This window comes from Pocillopora damicornis, chromosome 5 (genome assembly GCF_964200805.1).
Source record: "Pocillopora damicornis chromosome 5, jaPocDami1.2, whole genome shotgun sequence".
In the NCBI taxonomy this organism is placed as follows: domain Eukaryota; kingdom Metazoa; phylum Cnidaria; class Anthozoa; order Scleractinia; family Pocilloporidae; genus Pocillopora; species Pocillopora damicornis.
The window spans coordinates 18155009-18179060 of NC_142674.1; the positions used below are offsets into that span (position 1 = coordinate 18155009).

Genomic DNA, 24052 nt, shown 5'->3' on the forward strand with positions numbered 1-24052 from the left:
GATGTCCTCGTGATCGAAGGGAGCCGTTTAGTTTATGCATCAACTAAAAATTTAATTGCCTAGAAACCGCAGAGAATTTGTGAGCTGCTGTTAGAAAAAAAAAAAAAAAGCTTACATACGTCGGCTTTTCATTATAGCCCTGAAATGTAAATGCAGAGGAAAACTTGGAAGAGCTAGTCCGGGAAAATGGACACAGGCCTTCCATGAAAGTCACAGATAAGTGCAAGAGCTGAACGTAAAAACAATTTTTACCTTGATAAGTTAAGAAACTATATCTTTTATCTGCATTGATTTCTGAGCTCTTTACAGCAAAAAAGAACCCCTGATATAGAACACAAGGAAGTTCATTGGTCAGTTCGTGTCAAGTTACTTTTGCATCTCGATTAGTTCTCGTGACAGAGATAGATTAATAAGTCTTTATTCCTCAGGATTAGATACGAAAATTACACTTTAAGAAACTATCATAGTCCTTTTCAGAATTCGTTTAACATAATATACTAGCAGTGCCCCTGATCAAAATTAAACTGACGGGTTCCCCTCCTCCGTTCATCGATTTTTTTTCAAGATCCGAATTAGGAAAGAAATGAAACTTCAATTATATTTTAGAAATTACTTCTCTCAGGATTCGTTCCATCAACATTTTCTTATTGACCAACACAAAGGAAAATTAATAATAGATATCACACTCTTCCTGTCAAATCATATGGTAAACACAGTACGAGGTAACTCTCCTTTGCAGTCATTTATGTGACAACTATGACCTTTTCTTAGAAAAAGCGGGAGGCAAAAATGACTTTGCAATATTTTCACGAAAATTCCAGATTCTTTGCATGCAATATATTCACCTCCGCCTTCAAGCTCCATCAGCCTGAAGAGAGCAGGTACGTGACAGACTGCTGAACCAATGATCAAATTGCTTTTCACAATACATAAAAAACTATCGTGAATGGCCCAAAGCCAATGGTTTTAATGAAAACTGTGGGTCGGAGCAGCAGGATCTAGGAAACTTTTGTGTAAAAACAGATATTAATCCATGAAAATGACTACTCCTGAAAACATCTTCTGGAAAAGAAAAAAAATCGGAGAAATTTACGGTATAGATTCAACAGAAACTTGTAAGGAGTTAGCTTTTCGGCTGCCTCCCTAAGTGGAGATCGAATGGTGTTAGTTAGCGATTAAAAAGCAATGGAAAAAGCAATAATTAAAGGATGTGAAATTATTGTTATTTGGTAACGTCAAGGAGTTGAAAACTACAGGCGGCAACCATTTGGCTCACTACTTGCCGCTTTTTAATTTCAAAACTATGGTAATATGAAATGTTTGTAAAACGAATTAGATGACAATTAAAACAGCCCTTCCATTTCTGATTGGTCCATTCCATGCCCAGTAAACAGGTGTCAAACTCTGTGCGTCAAAGCGTCTGACAAAAGCTTCTGAGGGTGATAGTTTGCAGCTTTAATCGTGACTCTGTTAGCCCAAATGGTTTTTCAGTTGCCTGTAGATGGAGCCAAATGGTTTTCATAAAACCTCAATATATACATAATTTTTCCTTCTTAAAAGTTTGAAATATTCTACTTGTTCCAGTGAAGGAGGCAATTAAAGTCTCATACAGCGACTGAGAAGATTGTTGAATATTTTAACGGCAGACTTCAATAACTCCTTCAGTCCACTCTTTGTCGGAATAATTTTTGACACAGCAAAGAGCCAAACCTGCAACAGAATGGATGCGAAAACTGCGACGAATCGCAGTATTGCGGCGAATTTCACCGGGAATTTATCACTTCGTCCAGCTGTCCAGTCTGTACCGTTGGGGCCCGAGGTAAGTCCATTTGACGAGTTTTTCAGGTTTGCCTTCGGATCAGCAATTTACATTATCATCGCTTCCTTCGTAACCGTCTTAGCCAACGGTTTGTTTCTTGTCGTTTTCTTCTTCGATCCATTGAAGACATTTCGCACTGCCACTACCTATTTCCTAATCGGTCTTGCCTTTGTGGATATCTTAACAGCCGCCTCGCAAGAGCCCATGTACGCTACATGCTTCATAATGATGTATCTTAGACATCCTGACACCCTAGCAACGTGCACACCTCTTCTGAATGTGGGCCAAGTGATAGCTGTTGCAGCCATGAATGCATCCTTTCTGATAGTACTTGCTTTCACAATTACACAGTACATTGTGTTGGCCTCGCCGCTGAAATACGGCCGGCGCGTTACAAATCGTGCGTGGTTATCTGTGTTTTGGCTATATACGCGTATTCCATATTGTTCAGTCTCTTTCCTTTTATGAGCCTAACCGAAGAGATCGTGCAAAAGATCGATAACATTTTTCACTACATTACATTGGTCTACGTCACTATTATCTTTTACATTCTGCTGTACGTCGCCTTTAGGAAGAAAATGGCTGCTTCTAAGAGTCTTCAAGAACACAAGACCACACAAGATAGAGGGAGAGACAATAAACAAACAGGGGTGGAACGCAAGTTTATCATCATCAATTTTCTCCTAATCGCCATCTTGTTTTTGACGTCTCAGCCGTCTGCCATTTTATGGATTTACCGCTTGTATTCCAACGAAAATCCCAACACTCCAAGAGTTCTTATCGTCAATCTCATGTTGGCGGATAACCTGCTTTACCTGAAATTCCTGCTCGACCCGTTTGTCTACGCATGGCGAATACCCAGATATCGACGGGCGCTAAAATATGTCATGCGTTGTGGCAGAGAGGAACCTGAGGAGACCTTCAGTGACCGCGTCATGGCCCAGGGTAGGAAGTCACGTGAAACAGTGGTAGCCCTGGACTTTAAATGCATTAAGGACTAAAACTTTGATATTAGTTTAAGGTTTAGAGAGGCTATTTGGAAAAATGTCGAGTCTTACAAGCCTTTCATTCGATCTTCTCATCACCATAGCCTCTATAACTATTTTCAAACTCTTTTTTTTCAAATTTCTCAGACTCTGGGATCCGAACCGATTGTCTACTTCCAGAGAAAGCTAGAGCAGCGTTAAGGTTTCTTCGTGAGCAAAAAAACGCACTTTCTGAAGCTGATAAATTGCCAAGATACACAAAATAGGAAATCGCAACCATAATTAGTCCCGAATGGTTATCAAATTTGACAACCATGTGACGTCATAATATGGCGACCAGTTCAGAACTCGAAGATTTTCTCACTCAATGCGAAATGTTCGTCATTTATTCGTTTTTCTCGCCGTGAATAATCATAACTCTATTGCAAATTAATGAATAGATTATGTTCTTCGCTCTTCCTCAAGATGGTGGTCATCAATGTGTAATAGAGACGACATTTTGGGCAGAGAAGGAACAGGGCACTTGAAATGACGCGTGTGATCGAGGTGTGTTTTTCAATTTTGCCTTAAGATTTAGGGTAGTAAATTAACTTTTACGAAGTAAAAAAAATTATGGAGCTTATCCTCAATCTATTTTCTTCCGATGTTTATGTTATTTATCGTGATGCAAACTGCACCAGAATAGTGCATGAGGTGGTCTTGATTTACGTCCACCCAATCACCAACTGCCATTTTTAATTTTCAACGATGCTTTTCATCTTTCTGTTCATTATGAAAACATTGTGATTCCTTATCACTGTTCTATACTTAGTGTATATGGAACCTTTTTTAAAGACAATGATACTTCAAACGAGAGCACGCTGTCGTAGACTGTTATCCTCCGTTGGAGGGTTGACCTTACTTAAATACTTTAATGCATCAAGAATTAAATGGGGATACTCCTAAAACAGTGTACAATGTACTAGGAGTTGAAAGTAAATATAGTAAATAAATAGAAGAGATAATTATTTGGATGCCAATCTTAATATATCTACATTACAAAATTACCATTTACGCGAATTAAATACAGTTAATAAAAATGGAAACAAGAATGTATATCATTGTAAGATAATCGTGGATCCAATAGTTGGCATTACATACTGGTAAAGGGAAAAATATCTGTAGTTACAGGTAACTGATTCTAGGCTACCATCAAACTTGGGTAAAACGAATATAAACTTATAAACATTGTAACTGGTCTGAATATTACGAAAGGGGAATGCATTACGGACTCAAGAAGCCCTTTAAGAGGACATGCTTCAAATGAAAGGGGGATACCAACTGAGCCTTGTTGAATTTTATAACACGTGGATGATTGGTAGGAAAGTCTAACTTACCAAGAGTGTCCCAAACAAGATGATATAACATGGGAGTAACATGACAAAAATTTTGCTTCTAGTCGCTCTATGCTAAGGAAACCGAGTTATTAAGCTCCCGTTGGATAGGCCTCATGGCTCAAGTACAGACCTTACTTTACCTTACATGGTTGCCATAAGTCAAGAAATAACTTTTAAAAAGTCGTTGTAGTTTATTAGCTATAACTATTTTAAAAAGGTCGCGGTAAAGTCTGGCAATTTCTTTCCAAGTCAGAAACCTAGTGTTTTTGAGAAATTTAAGGGAAAAGAAAACATTTTCTATCGATTCAAGTACTTTCGAAGGTTTTATAGACACGAAAGGTTAAAACACTAAATTGAGTTTCAATGAAAAAAAAAATTAATTTGGTTTAAGTGGTACCTCATCCAGATAGTCGGCTCTTTATCTACCAAATTCCAAAACCGGCTGGCAAATAACATACATATACGACTCTGGTGTAACGTTGATCACTTGATAATAAAAGTGAGCGATTTTGGCTTGGCACTGACGACTGATAGGTGATGATTAAGATAAAGATTCACGAGATAACACCGTTAGATATACTTGTAAGCCTCCGTTATTGCAAGGTTTGGGTTTGTCAGCTTATGTCTTAGATGTAGAGATCGCAAGCTCTTCGTAGGTGGATGAAAAATGTAGCCATTCGAAAAAGCAGTGATAAAAAGGTTGTAAAATGTCAATCATAGCAATGAAGGATTTGAAATTTTGAAAAAATATACTGTCTTTTCAAACATCTGTTGTTGCTGGTGAAATAAGGAGTTAATTTAGAACAAAATTTCCCTTTCCTGTAAAAAATGTTCATTTGTTGATATAGATGACAAGGATAGTACAGATGAAGAGGTAAATGTTCCTGTTTTGTTATCAATTTCTGATCGGTCCATACCTCTTGAAAATAATAAACAGGCGTCTTACCCGCGCACAAAGTTCCTGACACAAAAGTTAAGGACGAACGGATGCTTTCAGCCTAAATTACGTAACAACAGCGACTGACTTAGTTTAAATTTTAAATGCGGGTTGGGCCAGGTGGTTTTGTCGAACTTCTTTAAAAGCACAAGTGTTTATTCTTACAAATTTATCAAAACACTCTTTGCTCGACCGGAGAGGTAATTTAACAGTCCTGGACAGCCATTAAGACGACATTTGATGGAGCTGTGGTTTTGGGTTCTCAGCTTGTTTCTTTGTATCCTCACGATAGTTGGAAATGGATTTGTCATCTTCCTCGTCTGCAGAAAACGTCAGCTTCGCACCGAAACCAACACATTCATTGTATCCTTAGCAGTGGCTGATTCGGCTGTGGGAATGATTGCTGCTCCCTCGTATTTTCTCTGTAACATGATAAATGAGTGCATCTCCGATAAAAAAGCAAGCTCATTCGTGATAAATGTATGGGTGTTCATACTTTACGCTTCTGGAACAAACTTGTGTAGCTTAGTTCTGGAACGCTATATCGCCGTCGTGAAACCGTTGAAATACATAACTTTTATGACGAGCCGCCGAGTCATTCAGATGGTTCTTACATCTTGGGCAATTCCTTTTCTTTTCGCTATTATTTCATTTGCGATGAGATTGAATTCATTCCATCGTCTCAGCGCTTATTTCCATCTCTTATTCGAAGTAATCCTGTGTGTGATTTTTATCTTTTGCGTTGCATCCATGTTTCTTGTTGTTTACAAGAACTCTAAAAATCGCATTTTACCCAGGCAAATGCAGTTAAACAAATGGTTCGCTAAAGTTCAAGCTCAGAAGATCTCAGCAGTAAAATGGCTGGCTTTGGTAACGTGTGTGTTTCTATCCTGTTACGGACTATTCATGCATTGTAGTTTATTATCTATAACTGGTCATCAGTGTGAAGATTTTCATTACAAAGTTCCTCTACAAGTTATTAACTCTGGTATAAACCCCATAGCTTATGCCCTCTTCAAAAGGGACATAGAGCAAGAATTTAAAAGGCTCTTTTTCAAAAGGCGTCTCTGATTATTCCTCAAAGCAGTTTTTAGGTAAGAAAAACTTCATTTGATGAATTAAGTCATCATATCCCCTTAGATCTCGACGATGTCCGGCTGTGGATCCATCCCGAATGTACTGGTTCTTATCTTCGTTGATTCTTAACAGTGTAATATTGTAGCTTTGATATTATAATTATTTCTAAGATTTAAGACCTTGTGATGAATATAACGAAGAATTCCATTGCTGGAGCGCGATATTTTTTCTTCAAGCATTGAAGTTACTCAGTATTTTAGTATGAGAAAGATCTGATTCTTAAAACTAAGAGTTTGCTTTACTTGTGATGATAAAACTGTAAACACATATTATATTCTTTCTCTATTGATAAGCTTATCTTTGACTGTCAATTCGAAAACAAAGTTCTCCTTCGGGTAATTTTTGAAGGGTGCCGTAAGTGACAATGCTGTAACATTTCCAAGCTTTTCCATTCCATAGAAACTTTTTAGGGAGATGCTTGACTAACTGTGAAAATTATTGGAACTATGAAAAAGAAATTATGAAAGGTGTGTTCTTTCAGGAAATTTGACACCGTGAAAGTTTCTTGATAAGTGTTCGTGACAGATTTTTGGCTTTTTTAGTGTATTAGGCAAACAGTTTTTCCACGAAAGGTGGCGATTTTGGGAAGGTAAAGATAACTAAAGAGATAGGGTTTCACATGATGACAACGCGAGATACAATAATTGCTCCAGTTCAAACAGGATATTGGATCAAACTTTACTTTGCGATTCACACCTGCTGTTTTAGCTTTAATGAGATCTTAGCTGATAAAATCCTTCGCAGTTAGGCGGCTATTTTTTCATATATTCTCTGATGGTAGCCTAATTTAAATGAGATTGAATTATTCGATATTGCTGATGTCAACTTCTTTTTTCCATGGAAAGCTCTCGACACTGAAGTAACGTCGGCATACATTAGAATTCTAGCTTTTAACCTTGTTTTATTTTGATCAATAAGTTTATTTTCCATGATTCTACAATGCAACTGTCATTCAATTCGTATGACACCTCTATCTGCTCCTATTTTACTTCCCTACTTCCATTATTACGAAATGAAAGAAGCAACCTCACTCTGTTATTTTTTAAGTTTTCTTGACATGTCTTCGTGACTGTTTTTAATTTCCGCTAGCGCGTTTAGCAAACAAAATTTCAGTGAAATGGCAGAATTACCTTTTAAGGGAAAGATGGTAATATAAAGGTTTACAAGATGAAAATCTGAAATATATTCGAAAACCTCCGTCATTGCAAGGTTGCACGGTTTCGGTTTCTCAGCGGTTACTTAGAGTAGACGTCGAAGGGTTTAGCTGGTTGATTTACAATGTAAACATTGGAAAAATCAGTAATTAAAATATGTCAAATTTACTAATTAAATCATATTATAACATAGCTAGTAACTTTGTCTAATCAAATTGAATTGCGCGAGCGTGCTTCATATTCCTATTGTGCACGCTCATGACGTCAGCAAACAAATCCCTCGAGAAAAGAAATTTTCCTACGGGTTGAAAATGTTATAAAACAATTGGTTCATACGTCATCTGTGCGTTCATCGAGATATGAAGCACTTGGGAAGTTTGGAGAGCACTCAAGAAGCTAGAGTTGCTCTCGGCTACGCCTCGAGCCATTCTTACGCATCTTTCGTGCTCTCCAAACTTCCCGCGTGCTTCATATCTCGATGAACGCACGCTGACGTATGAACCAAGTGTTAAATGTCAATCACTTGAGAATACAAGGGGGCGATTTGGGCCTTTTATTGAATGGTTAGTAATAATGAAATTATCGTTATTTGAATTACTTGTTTTTAACAGGGAAATAGAAGGCTAATTTTCATCAATTCACATCTCATTTCCACTATTTTGCAATACTAATATTTTCAAAATAGGACTCTGCTGTCACGCGTCATCACGCAATTTTCATTTGTTGGTATAGATGACGAGGATAGAACATACTCGATGATGAAGTAAAACATTCCTGTTCTGTCGTCAATTTCTGACTGGTTTATACTATTTGCGAACCATTGAACAAGTGCAAAGTGTCCCTAAAAAATGTTAAAGAGTGATGGATGCTTGCAGCCTTAGATGCGACTTAATTGAGTCATTCACATGGTTCTTACACCTGGGGAATTCCTTTTCTTTTCATCCCGACTATAGCTTCGATCCAATTCAATTTAATCTTTCGTGTTAGAGGCTCTCTGTGTTTGTTTTTCGAGGTAATTTTGTCGGTAGTTTTAATGTTTTGCCTCGCATCCATGTTTCTTGCTGTTTACAAGAACTCTGGAAAACGTCGTTTAGCAAAACAATTCCAGTTTAATCAACGCATTGTCAAGTGCGATCGGGCACAACTGTGAACAACACACTGACTGTGTTTTTAGACTTTTTGATTCATCCAAATATTTGACAACTTTGAGGTCAAATATCTCCCGTTGCCAGAAAGCCACAACACTTATCTGAATTACCATTTATAACCCATTTTTCATCTCTGAAAGTCTTTGGGCACTACCGTATTTTTGTCTTGGATGCCTTTTAAAATCTGCGGCTGTGACAAGTTTCTCTCAACTAAACCTGTCATGAATTCTTGCTTTAGGGGGGTCACTTGACTAAATAAACCCACAGCTTCACTGTGTCTGTCCTTGTTAGGGTACTTTTCGATGGCAGCCAATGACTGAAACATCTTAATACAGCCTTCTTTTTAGCAAGAATATCTCGCCTTCTTGTTCTGTTTGTGACGGATTGGGTATAGTTCTCGCGATGACCTGCGTTCGGAAATTTGTGCACGTTGCTGCTAACCACCCGCTTCTACGATTAGTTTGCTGAAGGTTTCTAATGTGATGAGCCCAGGGTTTTAGGGTTAGGGTGCGCCTACGAAGTTATACATGCGTGACATTTTTCGGACGTTACGTGTACGAGTACGCAATCCGTTTGAGGGTCACAGATTTCGAGTAAATAACTGACCCCTCAACATCAAGCAATTTCTCTAGTTTACAGAGGTCTTGGAACGTTTCATTATATGGATTTACCTTCTGCGGTTAGAAGGCTACAAGCGAATTTATCAAGCGTAATTGCCTTTGATTTCTCAACTGATGGTGTCGCAAACACAGTTTTTGAGAGTCACGAGACAAAAAACTCATCAGGACCTAGTTTCATGTTCTAATGGAAATAAATAGGAAATAAAAACACATTATCTTGAGAAATAAAGTTATAAATAACGGGGGTTCTCTGAAACAAATTGTGGTAGAAAAGGATTTCAGTTCTGGTCAATATTGACTTTTCATAGTCTACTTCCAAATCTGAGGGAACGCGCCGAGGGATTAAAAAACATAAATGTGTGATAATACAAGGAAGAGAATAAAAATACAAATAAATAAAAAGGAGAAAACATAGGAACCCGTGTTGCAACGTGCAGATATCTTTTGAGCCAGACCTACACACCTAAGCCACACACCACCCAGAGAAACTCGAAAGAACGCTGAAAATGAACTGGCTCGCACGTGCACGCAGGAAAGGCCATGGCAATCAGCGAAAATAATAGCAAATGCAGATGATATTTGCAGTCGAAAAACAGGAAAATAAGATAACAGAAGGATTAAGAACTTTCTAGAAGTGTCTTCTTGAAAAAAAAGATAAACAATTTTTACTTCTCGTGAAAGGTCACGCAGTCAAATACTATTTCTGTACGTATTTCTGGAATTTCTTGATAGTGGAAAGTGGAAAAAACATTTTCCAGACTTATTTTCTGGAAACACGGCGCAGTTAATGAATTTATGGGACCATTGATATTTCCTATCAAATAAGGGGGGCAGAGTTTCCTGTCATCCGAGGTATGGAAAAGCCGAAATAGTTACACTCGGGAACTTGTACGTCAACAAGCACGCGACATTAAAATCTCCTTTCCTGTTACAGTTTCCTAATTGTAAACTGTGCGATAATGATAATTGACGATCAAATTATAGGCTAATGAATGTTTTGTTGTGTACAAGAGCCCTATTTCCTGATTTTAGCAAATCTTCGAAGTAATAAACGACTGAATAAAGAAACGCTACGATTTTCCCATTGATTTTTCACCTACATGCATCTCTCTAAACGTGAAATTTTCCATTCCTACAAAAAATCTCGAAAGTTTTTCACATTTTTCACCTTTCTTGATCAATCATCTTGTATAAAGAGCTAAAAAATGTAGGCTTATTTAGTCAAGTGACCGCCTAAAGCAAGAATTGCGTGACAGGTTTAGTTGAGAGAAACTTGTCACAGTCGCAGATTTTAAAAGGCATCCAACACAAAAATACAGTAGTGCCCACCGATATTTTGATGATTTCAGAGATGAAATAATGGGTTATTAATGGTAATTGAGATAAGTGTTGTGGCTTTCTAGAAACGGGAGATATTTGACCTCAAATTTGTCAAATATTTGGATGAATCAAAAAGTCTAAAAACACAGTCGAATATTTGCCTCTGTTGATTGACAAGCCGTTTGACTGATACTTGCGGCGGACATTAACTAAGGATGTAAAAATATGTGTGCAAACTCTCAGAGTAATTGATTAAATACCATTGCAGTGAGAGCTTCATACATTTTACCTATTTTGAAGCGATTTCCTTGGTGAAAAGCAAGAAAAACCGGGGGGCTGGTCTATCTCCCCCCGGAAAAAACCAAAACAGAAAACCAGTTTGTCTTTTTGAGTTTTGGGGTAGACCCCTTAAACTGGCAAAGTTTCATTGAAATCGGTGAGATGGCATGTAGCACGACTGCCCGGTGCTCTCGTGGACACGCTCTTAATGTACGTGGCTGGGGTATTTGTCTTTTTCTGAGTTACGTAGTTTTTTGTAAGTTGACCTCCAAAGTTGTCTTAAATTAAAGTCTTGAAAAGTATCACGACAGACCTTCGCTCGAGTGAAATTTAATTTCCGTAAAACTCTGAAAAATAAAGAAATCCGATCAAACGGATTGTGGTTTTAGTATAGGAACATGAATGTCTTAAAACACACAAGAAATGAGGGAAATCCGTGTCTCAAGAAAAATCGACCGGACCGCTCTCACAGAGACACCCTCTTAATAGTTAGCAGTTTTAATACAATCATGTTGACAGCGTCTGAAGTGATCTACCTTGACACTTTATATGTTTTGTGCTTTGACTTGCGCAGGGATCGAGACACTCAGCCGTGAGAAATGCCATTATCAAAGCCACTGAATACGTAACTTTCGATTTTTCTTTCCGTATTTTGGTTTCCTTCCCATTCTAGAAAATTTTGAACGTCACTGCCTGCGAGCAAATTTTTCAGTGTTTTAGCAGCCATAATCTGACAAAATTTCGACAAAAGATCTTGGATTGAGGATAGTGAAGACTTTGCCATCCTTTCATCAACTCGACAAAGTGGTGCGAAAGGCAAGTGACGTGTCAGCAGCTGATCATGATGGGCTTTATCAAACACACGTGAAAAATTATCGTATTTTTTCACGTGTTGTTACGACTTTACTCATAGTTGGAAATATTTGTACAACATCGCAGTTTGTACGATAATTTTTTTTTTTATCTCACGTCTTTTACCCATTGTACAATTGCACTCTAGTGATATTTCCACACAACATTCTGGTACAGTGATTTTCTCAGTATCTTTGCACAAGATAACAATTTTTTCGTTGATATTGTTACCCATTGTTATCGAATTCCCCCTTCGTCCCCTCCCCCCCTTAATATGTTATTGTTACTTATCTTGATACCATAGGGTAACTGGTTGGGTCTGGTCATACAAGGTACAAATATTGGCCACCGATGTTATAGAGGGGATACTGCAATCATTAAAACATAGGCATCAGTACGCATGCAAGAGTTATTTTTTAGCTAGGCGGGTTGAGGTGAGACGCTTTGCGTAACTGATGTTTCCATTTTTGTAAAAGAAAAAGAAGAAAAACTTTTATGAGAACTAAAATATGACATTACTTTACCCTGATAAGAAAGAAAAACAATCCTCCAATAAAAAAAGAAATAGACTCACACACCGATATTCTATTGTCTGAATACTTGTCAGCAAAAATAAACCAATATTAGGTACATGCTTTCAGTAGTCTCCTTCGTAGCTGTTATTTGGTCTCGTCACACAACACCTGTCTCTACCCCACTTAAGAGCGAGCACATTGCCTCGAAAATATTATTTCACGGAAAGGTCCTAAGCAACGATAAATTGCAATCTCCGTTCTTCGAGCAAAGAGAAAAGAATCATATTTCAGAGAGGGTTCCTTATTTAGTTGTTGCTTAAATTCACTTTTCCCCCTGTGTCTGAGATGCGTGACAAAATTTAGGTTTTCTGTCTGTTTACATTTTTGTCGCTTTGTGGATTCATCTTTTTCCCGCTGATATAGTTAAGAATGCCGCAGCACCCGACAGAATCCTTTTAGATGATCAGCAACGACCCATTACCTGTTCTGGAAACGATTGCTTTGATGTTACAATGTGCCTGCAGGTTATAATTTTACTTTTTATTTTTATTTCCTTGAGTCACGTTTTATTTCATTTTCGATCTGCAAGTTTTAATAAAGTTTGGATTCTTTTATGTTTAATCAACGCTAACAACTTCGAAATGAAGTGACAAAGCTTAAAAAAATTTGCATGCAACATAGACAAGTGAACTAAGACGATTAGTGTCGAAAGCTTACTCCTTGTGAACAAAATATTTGAACAAGTCCCTTAACAATATTTTTTATACCTGACACTTTATTGATTAGTTTTGTTTTTCTGATTGTTGTAAGCTGAATGGGGGTTCTTATTGTTTGCAAGCGTATCTTAAACGTGCTCAATAGCTTTTGACAGCGGAATACGAAGTATCAAATTTCATATTCAATAGTTAGACTAGCAGATTTGGCGTAGGCACCTCTTGCACCGGATACTATAGCTTTCCAAAAGCAGTGGTTTGAAGGTATTGTTTTTCCTTTTACAAATTTTTATTGCTATGGAGGTGTTTACTTAATTTTCTTTTAATAGTTAAGATTTGCGTTGTTTCGAGTGTAAGGATTCAGTTATGTAATGTTGACAACACTCAAGATGCCGATCAACTGAATTTAAGACAGAATATCCAGTTTGTGTTTAAGCGCACATCTCCAAGCACACAAATCATACAGAAAAGCTCTCTAAGCAATACACCACACTTTCTATCGGTTTCCGGGTTAATAAACTACACAGGACGTTGGGAGAACACGAGGAAAGTTTGTAAACCACGAGACAAAGCCCTGTGGTTTGCAAACTTTTCGAGTGTTCTCCCAACATCTCCGGTGGTTCGTGACGCCGGTAAACCGATAAAATTGTGGTTTATTGCTTTTATGACATGAATGTGAGTGAAGTTCAGAAGTCAGAGCGAATGATAAATTTTTTCTTTCTTTTTTTTTGCGATGAAGTCGTTGATCCTCATGAAAACCGTCAGAAAGCGCCGGTAACTGAATAAACTATCAGCCGGAAAAGCAAAGACTGAAATTAATGTATCACTGAATGACCAAAATGGTTGAGAACCCGATCAGAAATGGTCAAGCAAACTGATTTGAAATAGTGATATGATGTATGCAATGGCCTTTCGCAGAAATTCAAGCGCAAGCGCCTTTGGTAAGCTTTAGTACCTTAGTGTTAGTATTTTAGATCTGTGGTAAACAAAGCAATAGCACAAATAATAATTTGCTTGGCCTTTGTTTCTCAACTCTACCCTAACATTTAAAAAACTAGAGCAGTATTCCCTATGGAAAAAGGGACCAAACCCCCCCGAAACCTCGACTAATAAAAACCAACGACTGTACTTTTCGGCGCTAAGATTACGGATCTAGAACTTTTTCGCTATTGCAAATAAATGCATCGAGAACACTAGGCATTCTGTGCAGGACGTTAAAAAAAGATGAGTCATCCGTAGCTTGTCTCTTACATATTGGTGAACTGGTCGACCATCAGTTTGCATATATAGATACTGAAAAAGTTTACGATCTCGAATGGCGAGCCTCTTAAATGCTAGCTCTCTTTGGAGAGTAAATTGTCTGGATTTCTTTGTTTTAGAATTTACACTTTGCCTGCAAATAAACTACTCTAACTCCCCTTGGTTATACATATATATCTCATAGTAAGCCGACTTAATAACTGGAAACTCGGCCAGGTGTCGGCCGCTTTAATTTCTCTGGTAATAAGTCTTATTAGTATAATTGAAATCTAGGGCACTTGTTTCACCTTTATTTCTTTTCCTCTGTTTAAATAGCCATCGTTCATATCTACGCCTCCCAATGTAATGTGCCTAGCGCACATGTAATTTGTGGTTTACACTGCGTATCCTAGCGGGTATCGGTCAGATTTGCACCAATGCATAGCATACTTCCCGGCTGAAAGAATTTCATCGGTTCCTACATTATGTCAATCTGTTGAAAAGGACTGACGTTTTCTATTGACGCTCGAATGTAGTGTTGAGTGGCTTTGACGTGTGCCGGTCAAAGCTGATTAACGTAAGAGATTCATTAACCATCACTTTTCCAATCCTACACGCACACAGAGAAACCGAAGCCAACTTTTACCACCCTGTGGAAGCTACTGGTCAGGTTAATATTTCGCTGTGTATTTGTGAACCAGGCGGAGAGGAGAGATACGTGCACACAGTAAGATCGGACACACAGTCAAGCCGTAGTCATCTAATAGTTAGCAGTTGCAATACGATCATGATGGCAGCAGCTGAACTGATCTACCTTAACACTTTGTATATGTTTTGTGCTTTGACCTGCGCAGGGATCGAGACACTGGTAAAAACACGTCCAAAGCAGTTTAAAAGAATCAGCAAAAAATCTGCCTTTGTGGAATTCACGTTCACAGTATGGACCTGTCTTTACATTGCAACGTTACTTTGTGTACTTTGGCAAATGGCTTTTCAAACACAATCGCCAGACATAAAGTACCTTTGTTCGTGGTTTTCTATTGTTCAATTTGCTTTCTTCTCCACATTTTTGCTGAGCTACGTTGCGTGTTTCAACAGCGTTTCCAAAGTAATTTGTGAAATTTTTTTTCCCACCATAAATGCTACCGCATGGATAGTTGTTATGGTTTGTCTCTCAGATGGACAAGGGGTTGCAGAATTTCGATATTTGCGGTATTTCACTGTTCATATTCTTCCTGCGGTTGCTGCATCATTTCATGAGATCTATATTTTCAGCTTCTGTGGATTTTCATCCACTGCAAACAAAGGTCAGCTCAAAACAGTTTGGACAATCTACAGTCCCGCCTTATTGCTGACGTCATACGCCTTAAGTTATGATCAAACTGAAGTTTATAGCTACAACTTAAGTCCTCCAAATCCCCTGTTTGTGATATTCATCGGAATATTTTCTAATGTAAGATACGTATACTTTCCTTTTCAATTAAGTTGAAGAAAAATTTGAGCTGTTCTGTTTTATTTAGGTGAACCCAACAGCAATCAAATGGTATCTTGTAAAACATTAGCATGCAGTTTTCCCCAGGATTATTGATAATGAGGACGAAAAATATATTTTTAAAAAACTGGGTCAAGTATAATCAAAAATAAAGAAATGACTATAGAATGATTCCTATTTGAATATAAGAAGCTTGTACCTGATAGTAGGGCAAAAATTAACAGCCACATTGAATAGATACGTATACTTTCCATTTCAATTAAGTTGAAGAAAAATTTGAGCTGTTCTGTTTTATTTAGGTGGACCCAAGAGCAATCAAATGGTATCTTGTAAAACATTAGCATGCAGTTTTTCTAGGATTATTGATAATAAAGATGAAAATGTATTTTTAAAAAACTGGGTCTAGTAAACTCAAATATAAAGAAATGAGTATAGAATGTTTCCTATTTGAATATAAAAAGCTTGTACCTGATAGTGGGGCAAAAATTAACAGCCACATTGAATACATGTGAGAAAATTAAATAGAGAATAATACAGGGGCGCGCGTAGATATGTCAAGAATTCAACTCGATATCGCGCTGAATTTTTGACATCGAATTGAACACTCGAAGAGAAATTCCATTTCTACAAGAAGCCATTTATAATTTTGTTTATTTTATAAACACAATTTCCCTCTACTGACAAGAAAAGTAGACTTAATCAATGAATAAAAAAAACCCGCGTAAAACGCGTGGGTGATAAGGCTCAAGATTAAAAAAAATGCGTCGAATCACTACAAAAACAAACAATGGGGGTTGCTTTAATTTACATAATTCGCAGTCCTTGACTTTTCCTTACCAATGGAAGAAATAGTCTCAAATACTCCGCCAAAATCGGCCTGTGGCAAATCTTCCAGATATTGATCGATTTTCGTTCTCAGCCGTGAGAAATGTATAACAAGGGCTAAAAACTTCGAAATGAAGTGACAAAGCTTTAAGAATTTGCATGCAAAAGAAAAAAGTGAACCAAAACAATTAGTGTCGGAAGCGACAAAGTTACAAAAAATAAAAATAAAAATGTTCACTAAGATGTAAAAATGTAAAATTAGATACAAAGAATTAAAAAGCTTTTGCAAATAAAAAAGTCTTAATGGCGTTCTTAAACTTGTTCAAAGATTGGGAGTTTATGATAAAGCCCGGAAGATCGTTCCACAATTTAGGGGCGGCTGCATGGGAAGATGGTTCGCCGAGCGTGGTGAGTGTTTTACCCCTGCAAGGAGCAAGGAGTAAGCCGTCACTGGAACGTAAACTAATTCAAAGGCCCACGATCTTGAGCCTCTTAAATTGATCTTTCCGTTACTCTGCTCTTTATCTTAAGTTCCCTCGACATTTCTTTCTTTCTTGGTTCACTTAGGTCTAATTTCACCTTAAGGTGCCGTTGTTATGGAAAACACAACACAGAAAGAACCGAGAGGCGACACTGCAGATCATCAAGGTAATGCAGTTCTAGCAATATTTTATTTCTTGCTGTAACTGTGATGGCCCGACCTACCTCTGCATTTCCTACTGCTTAAGTACTGTAGGCAGATGAAAGAGCATCCAGGTATCCGAATGTTAGCAATGGCCAGATACTGTTTATAGCTATATATACTAACATGAAAAGGCGTGGTCCTTTCCGTCCGTGATGCTTCATATCAAAGCATTGCATTCTAACTGATTTAGATAATCACAAGATATCTGCAGCTCTATGCAACTTTCAGATTGGGATGTAACTTTCTTATACAACGTATTGTCTCCAATAAGCGATAAGTGTCTTCTTCAGTTTCCCCAGAATCCTTATGCGAAAAAGTCTCTTCAAGAGCTATAGGGTGGTTTAAAATAGCATTTGGTCCGGTTTCCACGAGTACACCAACGATTTACTGGTGCTAATCCCCCCCATCCTCCCCCCCCCCTCCTTCCGCTACCTTAGTCACTTCTCGCCTCTGAATAAATCATTCTATAACTTCGTCCTGTTTAGTTGAATTCAAGCAAAAGAAGTGTCTTTCTACACGGGCTGTTAGGACTGCAGCACTTTTGGTTGGCATTTTCCTGGCAGCTGTTGCTGTTTTGTCAGCTTATGCTGCAGGTGCGTTTGATTCCAATCCAGATTTACCGGAAATTATGGAAGGAGAGGCTACATTTACAGCTGATGACGGCAAGGGGGAAGTTTTCCACGTAATGATCGATTATAAGAGAAAGCTAATACAACTAACCTCATTAAATGATCAAGCAGCGTCGCCGCAGTTATTTGGAAGGCGTCTAATGTCCTTCGAAGAAAACAAAACAGTAAACGGGACGCGAATTAATGCAACAAAAATCGTCATACAGGACTACAACGCGGTGAGTTCCAATGTAATACCATAATTATCGCAAGGTTTTGGTCGGAGGAAAAAACAAATGCAAAAACAAAACAAAAACACAAAAGAATTTCAATAAGCACAAAAGTAAAAAATTTTTTCTCCCTATACCAAGAATATGAAAGTCAAAGCTACCAATGAAAAGGTAATTTGGCATTCTAACTTAGTTTTTATAGAGCTAAAGACCATTTCGTCTCAAACTCATTGATAACTCATCAAGTCTTGGAAAAAAGGTAACACAGTCCTATTTTTTTGCGATTGAGGTTTAAGTTCGATTTGTTTTTTTGGAAGCGGGGGGGGGGAGGGGGGGCTGGGTGGTTAAAGATGGACAAATACAAATTACAAAGACAAATTTAGGGTTTTTTCAAGACCATGCATTGTTCAAATGTAAAAGTGTTTTGTTCGTTTTCGAAGCATTTTTTTTTTTTTACTGTAATAATCCATATCATTGCACTTTTCCAGCTTGTAATAAATTCTGGCAACTAAAACTGCTAAAAACTACATCTTTACATTAATTGGAACAGATTGAAATCCACGCAATTGCCAAAGCAAATGAACGAGCTTGCGTCAGCCTTAGGATTTTAGTAAACGAACAAAGTTTATTTACTACACCACTTGTTGATCGTTCAGTCTTACATGTTTAATATTTTACCTTGCAGATGCGAAAGTACTTTGTTGTCCCAGAGAATGGAAATTCAACAACAAAGTGCATTTATACTAATCTTGAAGGAGAAATGATTCCCAGGCATTTACTGAAGCACGCTACCCTTAAATCGGTAAGTTAGATAACTTTAAAACACAGCTAACGTTTAATATTTTAATATATTGCTTGTAACTCTAAATTCGGATCGAAGACAGGATCCAGAATATCGATTACTAGGACAATAAACAAGTCAGTGGCATCCAATATACGACTTTCTTTCTTTCCTTTTTTAGCTGCATTAAAAGGTAATGGATTTAATATGTCTAATTCGGGTTTTTCTGCCATAAATCTTCACTTATTTTACTCGTCTAATCACTGATATCAAACACTAGGCCACTAATCTCTTTTTTAAAGGAAAGCGTCGAGGGAAATATTACCCATACCCTATTTCAAGTTGATAATGACACTGATGTGGACGTTTATCGAGCGAAAGGGTACAATGGAAAGATTTACGAGGTAAGATCTTGAACCCTTTTAGAGCAAACAAATATTATCGATAGACTGCTCTTCTCTGGGATTACATATATCTCTATATACATTTCCTTTTTTTTTTTTTCGTTCATTGATTTTTACATCCAATTGACTGTTTCTTCAGTACTTAGTTTCGTCAGGTTTTAATACATAATATCTCTCCTAGATTTACTTACATCTCCCAAACGGTAGCATTCATATGCGTTCCAAGGAAAAGGAAATGAACTTCACAGATTATAAACATCTGAACTGCTACAGATATATTGAAGAGAACGACACAATTGAGGAGGCCTTCTACCAGTCAAATGACTCGAAGTTTTGTAAGTTTTCACAACCGGTTTTTACCCTTTTTTTCCACTAAGTCCTAAGCATTCATTAAGGGTCATGCTTATGAAAATTCAACCAACATCAAAAGGATATATTATTGATTGAAAAAAATAAAGGAGATATAATACTAAATATCTACGTATTTTTGGTTGTTTTTGTAGTCGTTATTTTAAAGCGCCATCACACAGTCGTGTCCGTTTCAAACGTTCATTAAATTACAAGCAAACTAATCGGCGCTTTGACTGTCATTTTGATTACGTATCTGAGGTATATAAGAACATTTAAGATATATTAGATAAGAGTAACAATATGGGAAAAAAGGGGAACAAAGAGACTGTGCTAAATTTGATACTGGTAGCCGACGAACCCTTTTATGCACAGAAGTAAATTCGTGTCTGTTCTACTTAGATCAAGAGTCAACCGAATTCGCAGATCCTGAGATGGAGAGAAATATTCAGGAAACTTCTCCCAACTTGACTCAGCTGTTGAACCAGACGACATCATTTAGCAATGAAAGTCTGGCTAATCAACTGCCGATGACCTCAAGACGCCGCCGCCGGGGGATTGGATGGCGTGGAGGTAGATTGGACTGGTGGTACGGAAACTGGTGTGGGCCTTACCAGGGTGGTTACACTTATAACCCAAAGCCATCTTGCAGGGGCGTTTGCCGTACTACAAGCTATGTGAGTAGCGCCTGTCGTAGGTGCCTCCCGACAAAAGACGGATTAGATGAAGCGTGTATGGAGCATGACAGGTGACAAAATATCTAAGTATAGTTTAATTTGTTGCTCCCTTGAAAGCACAGTTTCCTGTACGCTTGACGACAAATTAATACGCGCATATCTCAATACTGAGCCACTTCCGAGTTCTCGCGGCTCGGTGATCTGGTACCGAAATTACGGCGCAAGTACGAGGCTAAGTGCGACGTCGTTCTCATCGGTATAAAGAATAAATTGTCGTAGTAGTGAAAATGCGAGAAAATTTCTCGAATTCAGTGAGGGAGTGAAAAATTATTCGTGGGAGAGAGGCATTCAACAGCTGTTGAAGGCCAAAATGTAGTAGCTGTCCTTATGTAATAAGGTCCGGGCAATCAGCGTCTTCTTATTTGCTAGATTTGAGTTGAGAAGCATTGGCTGCAAACCGTCATGCCAATGAACAACTGGCATCAATTGACAGCTGGCAAAACAATGAGTACGCTGACCGATTCCTCTCCATATATCATTGGCTCAGACTTGAGTACAAAAGATTTGGAAAAATGTACTAACGTGATACTTGTGTGATCAGTGATGGAGTTAACAAGTCCTAAACCAACTAACAGACTTGGACAAGGGAGTCCGCTGACTTGTAGGTCGGACAATTTGCAGGCTCGGATATACATTAGTTGAACTTGAGATATTGCATTTCTAGCCCTCTGCAGGAGCCCAGTATCAGTGGCTTCACTCCACCTAAGTAATCAGTTCATGTACCATACAACTGTAAGTGGAAACTGTCTTTTATTTAGTTGTCTATTCATTTTCTCCCCCCACGGAGGGGAGAAGAGATGAAGACAAAAAATGAAATACAAACTTGAGATCGACTGTGGAATGTACGTTCTCTCTTGACCAAGCTTATTCGGTCAAGATAGCTGGATATTAACCTCGTTCATTTTCTGCGTTTTTATGGACCGACACTGAGTAGAGGTCCATAAAAACGCAGCAAATGAACTCGGTCTATAACCAGCCATCTTGACCTCACGCTTGGTGAATAATGCATATGAATATATTTCATGGAAACCCATACATCTGGCAAGGGAAGACATTACAAAAAATGCACTTCCGACCGAGCTCGGAATTTGTCTAACTTATAGGTCAATGGACTTCCTTTTCCTTGTAATTTGATTCTTAAAATGTTAACTTCAGCACTGATCACACAAATATATCGTCAAAATATTTTGCACGAAGAGTCTGAGCCAATGAGATAAAGAGAGGTATTGGCAGCGTTCTCATTGTTTGGACGTTTGTCAATTTAATGCCAAAAGCACATCATTATACGGGTTTGTAGCCAATGCATCTCTACCTACATCTCTAACAAACAAAAGATGCCGATTGATACCAACGAGCCCGCAATATGCCATGAATATTGGTCAGAGGATTCTATGGTGCAACAGCTGTCACTTAAGCATCTAAATGTGAATGTCCGCTATAACAACAATGCACCAGCCCCATTAAATGATTGCATTGAAGGCTTATTACATTTAGGAACAGCTATTACATTTAGGCCTTCAGCATTCAGCTTAGTGATGGCAACAAAGGAAAAAAAGGTAGAACTATTCGATTTATGCAAGAAAGCTGCAGCAATGAAGCAGATCCGCCAATGCTAAAGACTGCAAAAGCTGTTGGGGGAGAAATTTTAAATAAGTGAAGGTAAATTCCTAGTACCTGAAATTTTGGATGTTTGAATGCCAAACTTCAGTAACTTTCTAGAGTTCTCGTTCGGCGTTCGCATGTAGCCTAGGCAAGCCCAGCCTCAGTTTCTCCTATGTCATCATTTATTATTAAGCGTGATTTTTTTCTTGCTGATTCGTAGCAAGGGCTTACTGTAATTCGCGAAATATTCTGAACGAAACCAACTGGAAGTCTGTTATCTGCAAACTAGAGTTCCTTTAGTCTCCTAAAAAACTAGGAACGAGAAATTGGAATTGCTTAAGCAACAATACTTTTCGCCGACAGAAAGTCAGGACGTGTTAGAACGATAACTGGTAAAAACGAAATTAGCTTCAATAGGCCTTGATAAACAACAGTTATGCGGGTAAGAGCTGAATCCCAATCCTAACATTTCGAAGCAAATGGAAGAAAAACAGTGAAATTTTCCCACTTGTAAAAATGTGGTCGCTATAAAAATTTTAAGGTCCGTAAAGGTAGGGAATAATAACGTCAAAACCTTCTTTACTTTTTGGATTACATTTTACTTTAAATTATCACAAAGTTATAAATATTCAAAAAGTTACAGTTCTCCTAAAAGTCAAGTCAAGTTTTAGCATTTCCGTCTATTAAAATGTAAATGGCAAAGCAATGTACGGTTTCTTTTCATTCTTCAGATGTATTGAACATAGAGGCGGTGGTCCTTGGTGGTGCCTGCCTATTGGAAATCCGTGCAAGTGTGACAGCCCGTTTGTATGGGAAGCCTTCCGCCAGATATGGAGTTGTTCATCCCTAACCTGCCGATGGCACGCTTTACAAGTCTTCTCGTCATTTATGAGCCTTTTATCGTGTTGGTTTCCTGTCAGGTTTTGCTTTCCTTGGATCCGGTTTGTGTGCAGATGCAAGTATTGTTTGTGTCCCAGGATTGTCATATACTGGAGGTGCATTTTTTTTAAGATGTGCGCTTTCTTTGGTACTGGAAAGATTTTTGCTTGATTTGATAGGCGTATCTGCATAACAGACAAAACATTGTTAAGCCACAGATTGTCTTTAAAATAACGACGTTATGACAAACTAATTGATATTAAAAGTGTTAGTGATTTTATATAGGGCACAAGAAAGATAGAGTTAGACCACTACGTATCATGTGTAAATGTTGATGTTTTTGCGAATAACCTAAGAGCTACGAACTTCAAACCAAAGCATGAACTCTTATGAACAGAGCTGTAATTAACATTTAAGATGATTTTGAGTATATAATTGCCTCTCTTTTGATTTAAAGTAGAAAGAGTTCTCTTTCGTTTCCTTGTCGAGTTTACAACCCTATTTTCCAGATACTACCGTTCACAGTTTGAATTACTTACGTGGCTAGCATTCCTGGTAAACCAGTTTACAATTGTGCACGTGAATTATACCCTTATAATGGTAAATAAGTATCGAGGCAGCTGGAGTTCAGTGATCGACGGAGTTAGATCAGAGTTTTTTGAACACAACATTCTTCAAGTTACGTAACGTTACAGTTTCTTTAAGCCCTTTAAGACAGAATCAGACGTAAGTTCCATCCTATCGTATTTAGTTTCGTTTTCTTTCCGATTTCGCTTTTTTTGTAATTAGCTTCAGCCCATTTTTAATCTTGTACATTGCATTGCATTTCCCCTTTTAGTTTTCACCGCATGTGTATGGTACTCAGACGATAGCATTAAACGTTGTTGAATCAACTTGTGTTGTCTATTCCAAAGCTGTGGTTAACACTCCCCGAACTCCAGTGCACAACGCCCCGTGTCAGTTGTATTGGGTACGCTACAAGAACTATGAACTCCAAATTTGGTGACTCCTTAATAAATTTATCCGTGCACGATTTGAAATGTACAAATTTCATTTCCATAGATCGACGTAAGATGTCTTTTTTCTATGATCAACCTGGTACTCATCGTCTATGGTGAATTCGAAAGCATGATACAGATAAAACCTACAAGTACTACTCAGTACGACATTTACAGTCAATCTCTAGCAAGAAGAATCCAGTAAGGAAGAAAAAAATGGAATTCGTTCCATTTACTACAGAGCAATTATCTTATCTCGCTAAACAAGATGCATGTCTAGCACCTATTTATGAAGGGGTATTTGCAGCAGACCAATTACCAGGAATCACAGTCGTGTGGACAACATGCATTGATGTATTTGAAAATGA

General features: G+C 37.9%; 2 protein-coding genes across 3 annotated transcripts; both read left to right on the forward strand.

Annotated features, from left to right (window-relative positions):
- Positions 1 to 610: 610 nt before the first annotated feature.
- Positions 611 to 3896, forward strand: LOC113667432 (rhodopsin, GQ-coupled). Its single transcript, XM_027183252.2, is given in 2 exon segments — positions 611 to 2219; positions 2222 to 3896. Coding segments are annotated over 2 exon segments (1098 nt in total). The 5' UTR covers positions 611 to 1720; the 3' UTR covers positions 2821 to 3896.
- A 9116-nt stretch (positions 3897 to 13012) lies between these two features.
- Positions 13013 to 23579, forward strand: LOC113667431 (uncharacterized). Of its 2 annotated transcripts, none has more exons than XM_027183251.2 (8): positions 13013 to 13120; positions 16980 to 17060; positions 17583 to 17944; positions 18621 to 18737; positions 19019 to 19120; positions 19302 to 19455; positions 19871 to 20216; positions 22539 to 23579. In XM_027183251.2, the coding sequence occupies exons 2-8, from the start codon at positions 17009 to 17011 to the stop codon at positions 22855 to 22857; spliced, it is 1452 nt and encodes a 483-aa protein (XP_027039052.2). In that variant the 5' UTR covers positions 13013 to 13120; positions 16980 to 17008; the 3' UTR covers positions 22858 to 23579. The 2 variants fall into 2 exon arrangements, with proteins under 2 accessions (XP_027039052.2, XP_089064532.1); XM_089208406.1 differs by having other exon boundaries at positions 13030 to 13120; positions 16998 to 17060.
- Positions 23580 to 24052: the final 473 nt, after the last annotated feature.